The sequence below is a fragment of the Emydura macquarii genome, unplaced genomic scaffold (assembly GCF_026122565.2).
Source record: "Emydura macquarii macquarii isolate MOO-44397 ecotype Brisbane River unplaced genomic scaffold, CSIRO-AGI_Emac_v2 contig_1263, whole genome shotgun sequence".
Taxonomy (NCBI): domain Eukaryota; kingdom Metazoa; phylum Chordata; order Testudines; family Chelidae; genus Emydura; species Emydura macquarii.
Genome location: NW_027131400.1, coordinates 10,380,413 through 10,397,561, shown reverse-complemented (window position 1 = coordinate 10,397,561; position 17,149 = coordinate 10,380,413). Strand labels below are relative to the sequence as shown.

General features: G+C 37.6%; 1 protein-coding gene across 3 annotated transcripts in view; it reads right to left on the bottom strand.

Moving 5' to 3' along the window:
• Window positions 1-371: 371 nt before the first annotated feature.
• VPS41 (VPS41 subunit of HOPS complex) overlaps window positions 372-17,149 on the bottom strand; it is a 150,199-nt gene continuing 133,421 nt past the window's right edge. For 2 of the 3 annotated variants that reach the window (XM_067550401.1, XM_067550400.1), the window contains 4 exons: window positions 7,772-7,871; window positions 6,957-7,001; window positions 3,429-3,508; window positions 372-1,443 (listed from right to left, as the gene is read on the bottom strand). In XM_067550401.1, coding sequence (XP_067406502.1) covers window positions 1,363-1,443; window positions 3,429-3,508; window positions 6,957-7,001; window positions 7,772-7,871 — 306 coding nt within the window. In that variant the 3' untranslated portion in view covers window positions 372-1,362. Of the gene's footprint in view, window positions 1,444-2,634; window positions 3,093-3,428; window positions 3,509-6,956; window positions 7,002-7,771; window positions 7,872-17,149 lie in introns of those variants that run through there. The other variant, XM_067550402.1, reaches the window with a different exon arrangement.

The following is a 17,149-nucleotide window of genomic DNA, read 5'->3' as shown; positions in this document are numbered from 1 at the left end:
TGATGTAAATTGGCATTGCTCCATTGATCTCAATGGAGTGATACCAATTTACATCAGCTGAAGAGCTGACTGTCATTCGTGAAAGTGAAGGAGCATAGACAAGAGTGATCAGTTTGATCAGTTGAAGCCCTCAGATACACTGCATTCATATTTTATATATACTAGAAAAGTGCCAATAACTTTAAACTATCATTTTAAAAGGGATAGTGTACCACTCACTCATCCCACAATCTGATGTTGAGATAATGCGTCATTTTTACCGAATGCTTCAGTTAGTCTTTTTTTTTTTTACTCTCTCTCACACACACGCACACACACTAGTATATTTGCCACTCTGAAATATGACTTCAGTTGGAGAGACAGTGTCTATATACATTTTCATGAGAGATTTTATTATCAGTAAATCTTCTGAAGATTGACCCTCCCGCACCCACACACACACTTGGATCTATATGTTATATGTAAACAATAAAAATAGAGCATCAGGGAAACAAGAAAAAAATCACTGCATTTTTGTTGACATCATAAACTACAGTTATTTGACCTGCTCTCTTCTGGTTTTTATGTCACATGAAACTCTTGAGATATTTTCTTGTAAAGCCCATACGTTTTTCTATATTTGAACAATTCAAGAGAGATACTGTAGTTATAGTTATAGTTATTAAACAACAGACTAAAGACACTCAGTGGTAACATTTAAAAACTTTCCAATAAAAAAAAAAAAAACAGGAGGATTTTCTTAACTGATAGTAAGCATCTATACAAACGAAAGTACCATGGAGGTCATGTCTGCAAATGACAATGAATAACCGTTTTCTAACCAGATGGGTAAAAATATAGTCATACTTTTACACAACTGGAATATATTAACTTATTTATTTAGGTATCAATTCAGAAGGCACTAACTTCCTAACCATTCCTAACTTTAAGTATTTGAGCAGTCCCACTGAAATCACTGAGAACTACACATGCTGAACTCATGCTTGTATACAAATATCTAATTGTGGTTTTGGATTTGGCTTCAAAGTGTGGTACGCATTCTGTAACACAACAACATGCCAAGAATAATCTCCAAATTCAATTTTTCCCACTTAGGTTTACATTTTCATTACTTATTGAAGAACAAGCACATTGTGAAATCTGCATTGTGTAACAAAGATCTATTAGGTGAAGATATATTGTTTTTACCACTTTTTCTTTCTGGAGATAGAGAAAGAAATATTCAGCAAATGGGAAATGTATAGAAGTTTGTTTTAAATCACTCAGAATTATATACAGTCTCTTAACAGCATTATCATCAACGGCACTGCTTAATGCCAGAAAATGGTTGTCACAGACATGCTTGTGAGTAAATGGAGAATGCTATTTTTTCATCTCCAAGATTGCACTGCCTGGTCCTCTGTGCTTAGCACTGCAGATGTTGCAGAATTGTAATGGGGACACCTGGAAATTTAAAAGAAAGCTACGTTAGTTAGATACCACTCTGTAATCTGTAACAAAACAATTGCCATAGGAAAATTTACCTGAACTAGAATTTGGGAAGAATAAGGCACTACATGAATTCTACATGCATTCTATCTCCCGTGCACATATGCATATATATAGGAAGGCAGTAGAAAAGAATGTATTATTCATATTATGATGCTTGGAGCCAAGAAGCAGTATATTCATCCTTGCCTTTTTGGAAGTGCTCTAACACCCTTCAGAACGATGTGTATGTATATAACAAACATACTAACGCCATAAAATACTTATGCGGAACAAACACAGCATAAATTACTTGGCACGCTGTCCTTGCTCTTTGGAAATTCTGTGCCGGTGGATCTGGCTGTGGGTGGATTTCTGAGCCACATCCCCAGATGGTGTGTATTGGCATAACTTCATTGATTTCAAGGGAACTACGCTGATTTGCACTAGTTAAGGACCTGGGCCAGAGTCAGAGCCGTCCCTACTAAAGCCAATTGGGGCAATAGCCCTGGGTCCTGTGCTTTAGGGGGCCCCACGCTTCCAGCTGGTCCCCGCTCCCAGCCAAGAGATGAGCTGCAGCCTCCCGCCGTCAGGACCCTGGCGGCAGCAACCCGCCACCCACCCGGTCCCGATGCACAGCCAGGAGGAGGACTGAAGCCACTCGCCTCCCGGCCAGTCCTGGGACAGCTGGGAGGCCAACGAGGGGGAGGGGGCATGTGGCTCCAGGCCCTGCAACCCCCTACAGATGGCTCTGGCCAGAGTCTCTGTGCTTTGCTACTCAAAGCAAACATTTTAAACTCATGCTTTTACTCTCATATGGTTCTTTATTTCTGCATTATTCTTTCCCCAATATGCCCATATGCATCAGTCAGGCTTCCTATATCTCTAATCAGCACAGCACCAAACAGCAACTGCACAGCAGAAACTCTGAGGACCAACAGCTAAACACAAGAATATCAAGACTCCTACACTACTCGTTAGAATACAAGTCAACTTTTTTAAACAAATCCTATAAACGTTATCCAGCCATCTCTGTCGAGGAACACAATTTCAGACTGGCTTTTGGCATCCTGGTCTTTTAGTCAAAATTTGACTATTCTTCAGTTAATCCAATTCATAGTAATTATTATTAGTAAATATTGTCTGGCCAAACAACAAATTGCCACCAAAAATTGCTTTTAAGAGAGAAATTTAAGAGGCTTTATTATAGGAACGCGCTAATAAAAATAAAGTCTATGTGACACATATTTGAATATACAATTCTTCGTGTGTGAACATTGAGATACCTTTTTTAGTTTTGTATTTGCTAAAGGGAGTAGTTCTTTAGACAATGGCTTTACTTTACAACAAGACAGACAAGTAAAAAATCTTAACTTTCAATTGCTTTTCCTGTTTTTAAACTTTCTGATGTTTTTATTTCTAAATCCCTGTCCAATTTTTGTATATACAAAGTTTCTTGTTTTCACTTTACAGCCAAACAATTCAACAGATAAAGAAAAATTCTCAGCAGAAAAGTGACTATAAACAGTTATTTAAATATTTATTCACTAAAACAAGATGTTTTCCTCTCCAGATCAAATCAGTGAATGTAACTTGCTTGAGAAATTTTATTCTGCTTTAGAGACCTGCAATGTAAAAGTTAAAAAAAAAAAAAAAAATCAAATGACTCAGTCACTGTCTCTAAATTGCATTTTATACTCAGATTTGGGAAAAATCAAAATATTTGTCTTGTCTGAGAGCAGCATTTTTCATTTAAATTATATGTATTTTGGCTGCAGTTGGGTTAGCCACCCTTCTCCTAGACACATACTGACCTACAGTGAGGAATAATTACAATAATTATTTTATAATCCCTGATAAACATGTGTCCTTCTCTGTGAATGGCAAAAGCAAATAATTTGTCCTTTTGCCTTTGAGGAAGATGATCTTTCATATGCATAGAGATTAAGTTGGTTGCTTACTGTGCTAGGTACAGGGAGGCACTCTTTGTGAAACATATGCCTGCAATGGAACACCGTCATACTGAAGGATTTGGATGCATCTTCAGGCGGGGGGAGAAGGGGGAAGAGAAGAAGAAAATAAAGACATTACAATGAGATAGTGAAACTAAGGTGCTGATTGTTATAATAATTTACCTTACCTATGCAAAAGATATTGACATACTCCATTATTTATGCAGAATAATAGTAACATCTGACATTTAGGTAGTGTGCTTCAGCTTGATGTATTCCAAACATTTTATAGATTATTATAGGTGGCATGGGTAACGCCACATAGTTAATACTGCCCCGCACTTTTCATCATAAACCCCATTTTCTGGTGCTTATAATTTGGTTAAACTCGATCCATTTTGGCTGCAATTTTCTATATTGAATGTATATCTAAGGTTGATTGGGGGAGGGAGACGAAGGAGAGGAGGGAGTGTCAGCTAAAACAGTTCAACCCTTTCTGAGAATGGGGTTAGGGAAAATACATTGTTTTGCCAATTTTAAATTTTTTTCTGTTTTGCTGTTTTGTTTCAATGCTTTAGCATCTCCATGGCTTGGAGCATAGACTTCAAATTTGGCCAGGAGTTGCTCTGCGGTCAGGGATGTTCCTTTTGATGTCCACATGAAAATCTACCCACATTATAAGCTCTGAAGAACTCTTACAGTACATATATTATCTATAAATACACACAGGAATCACTTCACTCATCATTAATATGGAGCTACTTCTGAGGTATAATGCATAAAAAACAGGCAACTGTCACTGGAACATCCTCCTCTGCCAGATTTGACGTTGGTGGATGGTGGAGGTGAGTACTTTGCAAATCTAGCCCATGGTCTGACAAAACCATTCCAGTTTTACTTCCTCTTCTATGGAATGTCAACATTAACTTGGCAGATGAAGAAAAAACTGAAATGAAAATGCTTCCTTGAATGGACTTCAGAAAAGCAGACTTTGACTCCCTCAGGGAGCTGATGGGCAGGATCCCCTGGGAGGATAAGATGAGGTGGGAAGGAGTTCAAGTGAGCTGGCTGTATTTTAAAGAAACCTTATTAAGGGCACAGAAACAAACCACCTTGGTGTGCAGAAAGAATAGCAAATATGGCTGGTGACCAGCTTGGCTTAACAAAGAAATCTTCAGTGAGTTTAAACACAAAAAGGAAGCCTACAAGAAGCGGAAGCTTGGTCAGATGACTAAGAGAAGTATAAAAATACAGCTCGAGCACGCAGGAGTGAAATCAGGAAGGCCAAAGCTCACTCGGAGTTGCAGCTAGCAAGGGACACGAAGGGCTAACAAGAAGGGTTTCTACAGGTATGTTAGCAACAAGATGAAGGTCAGGGTAAGTGTGGGCCCCTTACAGAATGAGGGAGGCAATCTAGTGACAGATGATGTGGAAAAAGCTGAAGTACTCAATGGTTTTTTTGCCTCTGTCTTCACAGACAAGGTCATCTCCCAGACTACTGCAGAGGGCAACACAGAATGGAGAGCAGGTGAGCAGTCCTCAGTGCTGACAGAACAGGTCCAGGACTATTTAGAAAGATTGGACATACACAAGTCCATGGGGCCAGATGCTATGCATCCTAGGGTGCTGAGGAAGTTAGCTGATGTGATTTCAGAGCCATTGGCTATTATCTTTGAAAGCTCGTGGCAATTGGGGGAGGTTCCGGATGATTGAAAAAAGGCAAATATAGTGCCAATATTCAAAAAAGGGAAGGAGGAGAATCTGGGAACCTACAGACCAGTCAGCCTCACCTCACCTGGAAAAATTATGGAGCAGGTCCTCAAGGCACTCCTTTTGAGGCACTTGGAAGAGAGGAAGGTGTTCAGGAACAGTCAGCATGGATTCACCAAGAGCAAGTCATGCCTCACCAACCTAATTGCCTTTTATGATGAGATGACTGGCTCTGTGGATGTGGGGAAAGTGGTGAATTTGATATATCTTGACTTTAGAAAAGCTTTTGATACAGTCTCTCACAGTATTCTTATCAGTGAGTTAAAGAAGTATGGGTTGGATGAATTTACTATAAGGTGGATAGAAAGCTGGCTAGATCATCAGGCTCAATGGGTAGTGATCAATGGCTTCATGTCTAGTTAGCTGCCAGTAACAAGCGGAGTGCCCCAGGGGTCAGTCCTGTGGCCAGTTTTGTTCAACATCTTCATTAATAATCTGAAGGATGGAGTAGATTGCACCCTCAGGAAGTTTGCAGATGACACTAAGCTAGGGGGAGTGATAGATACACTGGAGGGTAGGGATAGGATACAGAGTGAGCTAGACAAAATGGAGGATTGGGTCAATAAAAAAAATCTGATGAGGTTCAACAAGGACAAGTGCAGAGTCCTGCACTTAGGACGGAAGAATCCCATGCACTGCTACAGCCTGGGGACCGACTGGCTAGGCAGCAGTTCTGCAGAAAAGGAGCTGGGTGTTACAGTGGATAAGAAGCTGGATACGAGTCAACTGTGTGCCCTTATTGCCAAGAAGGCAAATGGCATTTTGGGCTGCATTAATGGAAGCATTGCCAGCAGATCGAGAGAAGTGATTAGATTATTCCCCTCTATTTGGCATTGGTGAGGCCACATTTGGAGTATTGTGTCCAGTTTTGGGGCCCCCACTACAGGAAGGATGTGGACAAATTGGAAAGAGTTCAGCAGAGGGCAACGAAAATGATTAGGGGACTGGAACCCATGACTTATGAGGAGAGACTGAGGGAACTAGGCTTATTTAGTCTGCAGAAGAGAAGAGTGAGGGGGGATTTGATAGCGCCGTTCATCTACCTGAAGGGGGGTTCCAGGGAGGATGGAACTAGACTGTTCTCAGCGGTAGTATATGACAGAACTAGAAGCAACGGCTTCAAGTTGCAGCGGGGGAGGTATAGGTTGGATATTAGGAAAAGCTTTTTCACTAGGAGGATGGCGAAGCACTGGAATGGGTTACTTAGGGAGGCAGTGGAATCGCCATCCTTACAGGTTTTTAAGGCCCAACTTGACAAAGCCCTGGCTGGGATGATTTAGTTGGGGATCGTCTAGATGACTTCCTGAGTTCTCTTCCATCGCTAATCTTCTATGATTCTATGAATGCTCTGTGCCATTGCACGGTAGCTTGCTTTTTTCATTAAGAAGAAAGTAATCTTATGCAAATGAGCTATAAGTATTCTGATTTGGAAGGATCAGGCCAACTTACTCTATTGAATCAAGTTATAACTTTCTCATACTGAGGGACAAGTGACAAAAACCTATGTATATTTTTGTGATACAACACCCTCCAAAATATATATCTTTCTAAAGAATGTTTTGCTGAATTTCAGTTTTCAGGCCTATTCTCAAAAAATGTTTTAAAACACCAGTTTGTTATAAGATATCTTAGCAGTTACTGAAGCCAGCTGTTTTCAAATGCTCAGATGGTAACAGGTTTATTCCGTGAACAATAACAACTTTTGATTTATATATACTAAAAAAAAAATTCTCTCTCACAAGGTCTCTTTCCCACCAAACATCCTACCTGAAGGAAGTACATGGGAAAGACATGATTCACAGATATTCTCCTCTGTAAGAAAACAAATATTTAAAAATTAATGACAAAGAACATTATGTTATGTCTCAAGCAGAGGTGACCCTGTCTTTACTATAGAAATTCCAGCATCCAATGCTCCATCTTGAGGAATTATTTATTTATAATGCTCTATGCAATCTAATAAAAATTTAAGTATGGAATAGAAGCAGCCTTATTGTTAGCATGAAAATATGTAATAAAATGCTCAAATTCTGTGGCAAATGGACTATTTAAGAACTAGACTGACAGTCAGATCAGAGCAGTAAACTCAGAGGAAGAGCTTTGAAACAGGTAAAAAAAATATGACTACTTTTTCCATGTACAAGAGGCCGTGTCAGAAACTCTGATCTTCTTTCTCTTGGAATTACTATTGCATTTCCTTGGAGTTACACAAGGGCTGATTTTTATTATTGGAGTGTTTGAAATAGTTCCAGGTATCTTTAAAAGCAAAATTGTAATTTCTTGTTTAGGTCACATTCTCATTAATGTAAATATTTGCATAGACAACAGGTCCCAGGAGGCAATACTTTTTATCTTGATCATAGCAGAGACTACTTAGATCAAGATAAAGCACTGACACTGGGACCTGTATGTTCCAGAGGCTGACAATTCCTTATTAAAGATGCGGGCTGACGGCACTCCATTCCATTTTATGTAAATTAGGCATGAGGCCCAGGCCTTCGGCAAGCTTTCAATATGGCCCTTGGTTGGGAACCCATAGTCTAAAAGCAAGGAATACCGCTCAACGATTTTTTTGTACACACCATCCACACGGACGCCTTTCATTTGAGTTCGGTGCATTTTCTTCAACAGAGACAGAGAGTCTGCAACAAGTATCTTCTTGCATCCCTCACGGAGCAAAATCTATCACATAAAGAACACAACCAGATAAGATTGTTAAGTAAACGGAGACAGTAAAAAGACGGAGACAACTGCACTCAGGTCTTGCCATACAGCATATGGCCAACCTTAAAAACTTGTCATGTGCCTTGCAAATGCCTTTGACTAACAAGAAATGCCATCTCAGTACTTGAATTCAAACATTCCCTATATCAGTGCTTTGCAAATTTCTGAATCTGGGGATTCCCTGCGCAAGTAAGAAATGTTTGATTACCCTCTCCCCAAAAATATCTAAGCAAGCAAAATTTGTAACCATAACCAAACCACAAGCAGCAAAGTTATGAAGTTTCAAAAGGCAAACTTTATTAGAAAGTGAGAGGTGTGTCAAATTTTAATTATCCCTCAAGTCAATACAATGCTTATGGTAAGATCTTTTTAAGATCCCATGGGAAAAAGGAGCTCAGAACTCCCTGCAATTTCTTAAAAGCGCAAAAGCAAACTATCCCAATATGAAGGAAAGATAAGCAGAATACTAAGAGGCCACTATGGCTGCATCAGGAACTCTTCAATGACCTGAAAATTTAAAAAAAAAAAAAAAAAATACTACAAAAAGTGGAAAGATTAACAAATTTCTAAGGCTGAGTATGAAAGAGTAGCACAAACATGCAGGAACAAAACCAGAAAGGCTAAGAAACAAAATGTATTAGACCTACCCAGGGACATAAAATGTAATAAGAGATTCTATAAATACATTAGGAGCAACAGAAAGCAAAACAATGTAGGTTGTCTATTTAGTGTGGATGGAGAACTATTAACAAATGACATCATGAAGATGGAGGTATTTAAACCTTCTTTGCTTCAGTCTTCACTAAAACCAAATTGTGACCAGATACTTAACACAATTAACATTAACAATAAGGGGAAAGGAACATAAGGCAAAATAGGGAAAGAATAAGTTAAAGAATATTTACATAAGTTAGATGTATTCAAGTCAACGAGACCTGATGAAATTCACCATAAGGTACTAAAGGAACTAGCTGAAGCAATCTTGGAACTGTTAGCAATGATCTTTGAGACCTCATGGAGGATAGGTGAGGTGCTAGAGGACTGAAGAAGAGCAAACATAGTACTTATCTTTAAAAATGTGAAACAGCGGACCTGGGGAATTATAGATAATCAGCCTAATTTAAATAGCTGAAAAGATATTGGAACAAATTATTAAACTACAAATTTGTAAACACCTAGAGGATAAGAGGGTTATAAGAAATAGCCAACATGGATTTGTCAAGAACAAATCATGCCAAATCAACCTAATTGCCTTCTCTGACAGAGTTACTGGCCTAGTGGATTGGAGGGGGGGGGAAGCAGTAGATGTGATATATCTTAGTTTTAGTAAGGCTTCTGACATCATACCATCCCCTTGCTAACAACATACTGAAGGACAAACATGAATGATATCCTTAAGGAATCCAGCCCAGCAGGGTGGAAAAAAACAGTATGGCCCTGGATAGGAGGGTAATATGCAGATATTGCTGCTAAATGGACCCTTATGGAGCTGCTGGAAAGCCCAGATTTGTTTTAGGGCTAGCACATACAGTAGAACCTCAGAGTTATGAACACCAGAGTTATGAACTAACCAGTCAACCACACACCTCTTTTGGAACCGGAAGTACATAATCAGGCAGCCACAGAGAGAGAGAGAGAGAGAGAGAGCGCAAATACAGCAAATACAGTACAGTACTGTGTTAAATGTAAACTACTAAAAAAAATAAAGGGAAAGCAGCATTTTTCTTCTGCATAGTAGTGTTTCAAAGCTGTATTAAGTTAATGTTCAGTTGTAAACTTTTGAAAGAACAATCATAACATTTGGTTCAGAGTTACGAACATTTCAGAGTTACGAACAACCTCCATTCCCGAGGTGTTCGTAATTCTGAGGTTCTACTGCAGTCCAATACTGTTGAAATTGTTGCTTTTCAAGGGAGAAAGCTGGTGCTGAGATACCCAAATAGAAAACCTGTTCCATTTAGCGGTGTAGGTTGGTATATGCCATAACTGTCATTCTAATTAACACACACTAGCACAGGGGACAAAGAAAACGCAGACACTGCAGAGGTTCGGTCTCATTGCCACAGACAGTAAGAAAGATGGTTGGGCCTCCTCAACCCTTGATGCCCTTTCTGGGAGGGCGAGAGTGCAAGGATCTCTAGGGTGCAGGAACAGACCCAACAGACGCTGCTGGCCAAAAGAAGCCAATCCTGTATGCATGTGCTCCAAGAATGGAATCCATACAGACGATCAGTAGAAGAATTTGCACTTCTGCTTTAAATTTGAAGAATTAAGTTAGTATATTTTCAAGATAGAAGCACCTCACTTCCATAAGAAAGAAGTGTTTGCTGACAAGGGATAATAAATCCTGTTGAAAAGACTGACGAAATGGCCATCCCATTTCAAATCAGGAAGCTCCAGCCATGCTCTAACTCAGAGTGATGAGCCACCACTTCTCAACCAGGAGCAAATCACCCACACCAAATAGAGAGCTGCACTTTGTCCACACCTATTTTGTCTGACCACTGCTGGCTCTCTGAGTCCTTTGCCTGTTATAAGTGACAGTGGAAGCCAAATCTTTATGCCCCCAAAATCATCCTGTCTTCATGTCCCCAGAAAACTACTAGAAATCATAGAAATCATAGGGTTGGAAGAGACCTAGAGGTCATCTAGTCCAGTCCCCTGCACTCATGGCAGGAATAAATAATACCTAGACCATCCCTGACAGGTCTAACCTGCTCTTAAAAATCTCCAATGATGGAGATTCCACAATCTCCTTAAACAATTTATTCCAGTGATTAACCACCCTGACAGTTAGGAAGTTTTTCCTAATGTCCAACCTAACCCTCCCTTGCTGCAGTTTAAGCCCATTGCTTATTGTCCTGTCCTCAGAGGTTAAGAAGAGCAATTTTTCTCCCTCGTCCTTGTAACAACCTTTTATGTACTTGAAAGCTGTTATGTCCCCAGAAAGAAGCTGCATCATGGGGCACCTTTTTATCACTAAGCCTGATTCTAAATAAGATTTTGCTCTCTTCCCATAAAGAGCAGAATTTTTTTAAATACACTACCATAAAAGCTGTAGCCCTCCCACTACTATCTTCCTTGCTCCTCCCACACCTCACTTCTCACCCCCACAATAAAGAAGGATGGACAGGCATTTTCCTACAGTGCCCAGCCGCTTCCAATCATTTATATCCTTCATCTTACACCCAAGATCATTATCCTTTTCCCAAATTCTTGGTCTTTCTCCTCCCAGGGGCACTTCCTTGCCAGTTTAATTCCCTCACGTCAGCCAATTTGTACCTTTATTTAAAAAAAAAAAAATGAAAAATGAAAAACCTAAAAGTGGAAAGAGAAAAAGGGAACCATCATGTTACTAAGCTTCCTTCTAGATCCTTCAAAAAAAGACATTATGGAACACATTACATGTAATAAACATTTCCAAACACTGAGAACTAAGATCTTTCAAAGTTTAGTTTTGTTCAAATGTATTTCACATTGACAAGTAATTTATACAGAAGCTTTGAGTGCCAAAAAAATTAACCAAAGCTTTAGCTTTCATTTCTTGTTATGGAAGTCTCAGTCCTTCTGTGTTTCTCCAATGCATTTCATTAAATGGATATTATTGTTCAGCAATATTGTAAAATGCAAGCCTGGAATCAATAGTGTTAAACTATATATAATATTACTACACAATCCCTAATAATGTAGAATCAAGGAAAAGGACGTTTCCATAACATGAAGAATGTTTATGCAAATATAACAACCCTGAATAATTGCCATTTTTCTATACTGTGTTGATGGCTTGGAATAATTAATTTCCAAGAAACTAGTTTTCAAACAGCACTATCGGTCAGAGTTTTAGTGTGACAATGCTACAAACAAAATGTGCTGTAAGAAGGGAACAATTACACCATTTCTTCTGATTATCTGAACTCTAAGAAACACTGAATAGACTAATCTGGAACACTCAGCTTTATGATTTAATTGAAAGAACATATCATGGCAGGGCGAATTATAACTAAGTGAACAGTTTTCAAAAACTTCACAAATTGCAAATTAATTATGTTGGATCTCCCAATGATTAGCTAATTATACATCTGAAATACATTTTATAAATCCACAGACCATAAAGCTCTGGACATTTTAAATAGGGCACGCCAGTGGGTGACAGCCATATTCTCCAGTACTAGATATATCAAACTATAAAATCATACACCTCAAAGCACAATGAACTGAATTCAGTTATACAAAGCATAAAAAGGTAAAATTGTAACCTTCTAACTTTTTAATTCCTGCTTTATTACTCAGGAGACATCTGATGATTCTCACCTCTATAGGTTCTCACCATCTTCCCGCCTCAAAAAAAGAACCACAGAGAAAGACAAATTCCATTTAAACCATAGGAGTGGTGGTTTCAACTTTTAAAAAATGGCTGGAGGCTTTTTTGATGGAACAGCTGGATGAAGCAATTTTGCAGAATAAGAGCATTCCCCTATTTAAAATCTTATAAGTCTTCAAGCTACCACATAAGGATTTATCAGTTATATTTCAGAAGTGTGAACAACTAAGCCTTAAGAGGTCTAAAACACTATATGTAGTCCATTCTCATTGCCAGAAGCAATTATTGAAAACAGGACTTTAAAGGAGTGTTTATGTAATAGAAGTGAGAAAAACAAATTAAATCAGAAAGGAAAAAAATCAGACTATTTGGTATCTAAAAATTCAGCAAGTGTTAAGATAGAGAAGCTTTAGAATAGATGCACCAGTCGACACATTGTGCTGTGGAAAACCTGTAGAAGACTAACTGAAGTCTCCCAAAACAAAACACTATGAAGCAAAACAAACAGAGAGAAGCTGTTAAGAATTAAGAAATATTTGTCCCCCACAATATAAGCATCACTAAGAGTTTCTATATCATATCAAATAATTACTTGTCGGACCTTATTCTGGTAATAACTGAACAGAATAGGCAGAAAAAAAATTAAATTGCAAAGAAGTCCTATGTCAGAGCTCAAAATTCCACCGAGAGTGTGTCAGGGAGTTTAAAGACGAACTGGATAATTTAATAACTATGGGCAGAAAAGAGACACCATGGGGAAAAATGAATATTTTTTAATTAATAATTTGCCATTATTAGGAGGTAAAAGGCATATAGGTAGGACCCATAAGACAAGATTGAGCTAAACTCATTAAACATGAAATAAGGGGAAAATTTACAAAGAAACCATAAATGCAGCAGGAGCAAATTCTCTTAGGAGACCAAAAAAAAAAAAAAAAAGGATTGTTCCTCTGCTGCAAGTGCTTCAAGAACCCTAACTTATCTTGTAGAAAAGGATGAGATTACTAAAAAGGAAAAATCAGGGAACAAAAGAATGGGAAAAAATGTCAAACAGATACCACGCCTTTCATTTTATTTAATAGAAAACCTCACAAACCTAGCCTTTTGAAAGTAACAAAAAATTCAACCTTTGTTTTGGTCACATTACACCACATTAGAGCAGATGCTATTGATAATTTGATTGCCAGCCACAGAAAATGCCATTTAATCTATAAAGCCTAAATTCGGCAAAATACATAAACATATCCTCAAGTCAGTCCCTATTCAGAACAGCATTTAAGCATGTGCTTAACTTTATGGGCATTCTTAAATGCCATGAAAATCAAAGAGCACATGCTTAAGTGCTTTCTTGAATCACAGCCTAAATGAGTTTACATTTCTGAATAAAATCAAGGAACAAAAAAAAAAAAAGATCTGTCACAACAAAACCCTCATCATGTAGATATTGTTACCAATAGGCACAGGTAGGCTGTACCAGTTGTGATGTGCCCCCTAGTGTCACTCAGACAACCAGCAGCTTATTTATATTGTATTTGAGACAAAATAAGAATGAGGTGGACTGAAAACAGAAAACACTGAACACAAATTTCCCAGATGGAGTTTTAATTTGTATTCAACTAGTCGTGATAAATTAGGTTCAGTCAATAGAGATTATAAGGAAAAAAGGCTGTAGTATTTGAGTAAAGTCATCAGTACCTGAGTAAGCAGAGTTACTAAAAATACTAAATATAAAATTGGTTATACATTTGATAAAAACAGAAAAGAGATCTTAGAGCAAAGAAGGTCTTCTGCACTATCCTCTTGACACTTGCAGCAAAAAATGGAATATGAATTAAAATTATTTTTTAAATCAGACGGATGCCATCTTAAATTTATCACAAAGATGCATATGCAACATTTGTTAACTTCCATGATTAATTAAACTAAATTCCACATTAATACATCCTGAAGCTGAAGAGCCTTCGATTTTATCAATGTAGAAAAAGAGATATGGTTGAACTTTGCAACAAATAAGTGACTATAGAGAATATTTGTATTGGTCTTTTCTACATCAGAGTAACACTCTGCTTATGACGGAAGAATGATATATACCTTTAAACTGAGTATCAGGAATACTGACCACCAGCCATTTACTTTAAGACACCTCCTCAGTTTATGAATGAAGTATAAGACAAGCAAGGGATCAGATGACAATGACTAAGATAGGTAGAAATTGTTTTATGTGCATGATTAAAATAAATAATGCAGTACATTTAAAAGGTGAAATACAGAGTTTTGCTATATACAAAAAAAATTAAACTTTAATAGTTGAAAATTCAGGGAATTTAGATTTAACAGAAATTTTTATCAAGCATATCAAAAGAAAATTTTAAAAATTGAAGTTTTTATTTAAGTTTTGCATAATTATAACACTTAGCATTTTAAAGCCGTATTGGGGGAGGGAAGGAGTACTGCTTTAACTATACCAGCAGAGTTGAAGGAATACAACTCTTGTGTAGACAAGGCCTAAATCCTTTATACTTGCATCAACCAAGGAGTTCAAAACACAAAATATTGTTAATTAAGCCTCACAACATTTACGGAGGCAAGTACCATACATATGTACATTCTAAAGATAGGTCTGCAAAACTTAGGCCAAAATTTTCAGATGTGAGTTTTTAATATTAGGCACCTAAATTATATTTAGGCATCTAAATAAGTGGCTTTATTTTCAGGGATTCTTTAGCATTTGTAATTCCCATTGCCTTTACTAGTAGGGCAGAAACAGATCCAAGTTTGAGAATTTTGGGTCAAGAGACTTTTCACTACAGGTGCAGAGCAAAGGTTATTTGGATGCCTGAGCTGTGCAGGTCCATATTTTCAAATGTTTGAAGTTCTTCAAAGAGTAATGTTAAGTGTGAATGTCCAGGGTTTCAAACCAGATTTTTAACAACAAAAATGTTCTTGTACTTTTATAGTATTTACATTCTCATCAGTTTAATCAAGTGTAGGTTTGGGAATTTACAGTGTACACAAGGTTTTAATTACAATAAAATACTTTATTCAATAGAAAACACTCTACACTGGTATTCTAATAGAATTAAAGGGTTGCTGATATATAATAAATGACTATGGGTTTGGCTGGCAGGGAAATACTCTATGATGAAAGTAAAAGTATAAATTAAAGACATGCTATCAAAATTATTCTATATGCAGTCTTCAAAAGTAAAGTTTGTTTTTGACTATCTGTTTTCAAAAAAGGACTGAATATTTTAAAACAGCTGAATACAAACCAGGAATTAAAAAATAGTAAATTACTGCTTTATTATCAAAATTTCAATGTAACCTGGTGCAATTTGGTGTGTCTGTCAAAGTTTTGATTGCGATTTAATTATGTTGCAAATACTGGCAGCAGAACAGGAATTTATTCTCTGTTAGATAAAACACTGCTCCAGGGCATGTCACTTTTGATGCATGAGTGGTCCCACTTTTAAGAGAATGCGCAATTTTATGTCTATATAAATTAAAATGCAGCTGTCAGTGGCCTACTTTATTTATGATTTAATATTCATCTCATTGAAGAGTTAGATTTGAAGAGCTATAAAATACAAGAACTTTCAAGTTGTGGCTTTAGCCTACATTTTATTCAATTTAATACTTCTGAAAGAACGTGAAGAACTCTGTGTAAGTGTGAAAGCTTGTCTCGCTCACCAACAGAAGTTGGTCCAATAAAAGACATTACCTCACTTATCTTGTCTCTCTAAAGTACTAACTAGCACTTAAATACAAGTTTTAACAGTTTTAACTGACTGTGAGTTTATAACCAAAAAGTGCAAGGATTCTTGGTTGCATAGAGATGGGTAATATAGGATTAGACACTGCTGGTGGTGGAGACCATTAGGTAGGCGAGAGTCATTTAAATGACTAAAACTAGGGCTTTCTTAAAAAAAAAAAATCCACTGTAGTTATAACTAATTCAACTTCAACCATGATAGCAACAGTGGGAGTGTCTCCTGATCCTTTCTGTAGATATCAACTAATGCTTTTCAGGACAGGTCTTTAAATCCATCACGGTCCTTAAAATACAAAAAGCCACCAAAGACTTGTTTACATTAGTGCAAATGTCACTCCCATGGGTACAGCTAACTAGTGGTAATAAGGGTGGGAAAATTTGGCAGGAATGTCCTATCAGACAAGGCTTTACTGTATCTCAAGCAAACATCCTTTCTCAGGCTGGATGGGAAGAAAGACGAGAGAAGTCAGAATTATTCTTCCCTTTCTGGAGGTCAAGGAGACTGTCCTTCACTCTTTGATGGCTGTTTAAGATAGACAGAATGGAAGGATGACAGAGATTGTGTCATACTTAAATGAGGTGGAATTAGGTGGAAAGAGACAAGTGTGCTGACAGAGAAGTAAAGGCAAAACTGGAGTTAGAACATAAAAGTATGGCTAAGGAGGAGAAATTGGCAAAGATTTTGAATGTGCCAGGGGACAGAGAATAGAATGAGGGATGAAGATGCAAAGGAAATTAACGAACTTCAAAGTCAGCACCTCCACAAAGACTGTTATTTATCTTTTGTTTTTGGCACTCAGGCTAAATATAGAATCCCATTACCATCATAAAATACTAAAAGATACAAAGGATTTATTAGCTTATCTGCACAAAGTAGTTCAAATTAACCTATCCCCACTTTTTCCAGTACTATACATACTATAGTACTGAAGATCAGCACACACACACTCATGCAACCTCCCCATCCACTCCACCCTACAGGTAACACAAACCTTAGTTATCCATGAAGGTTACAGAAAAAATTACTATTCATTCTGCTACCAAATAATGTATGGTATAAATATGCTGGGCCCCATAGTGGTGTCCTTAACTGCCACACAGTAAACTGAAGAGCATTCAACATTCCTACATTATCATTTAAGG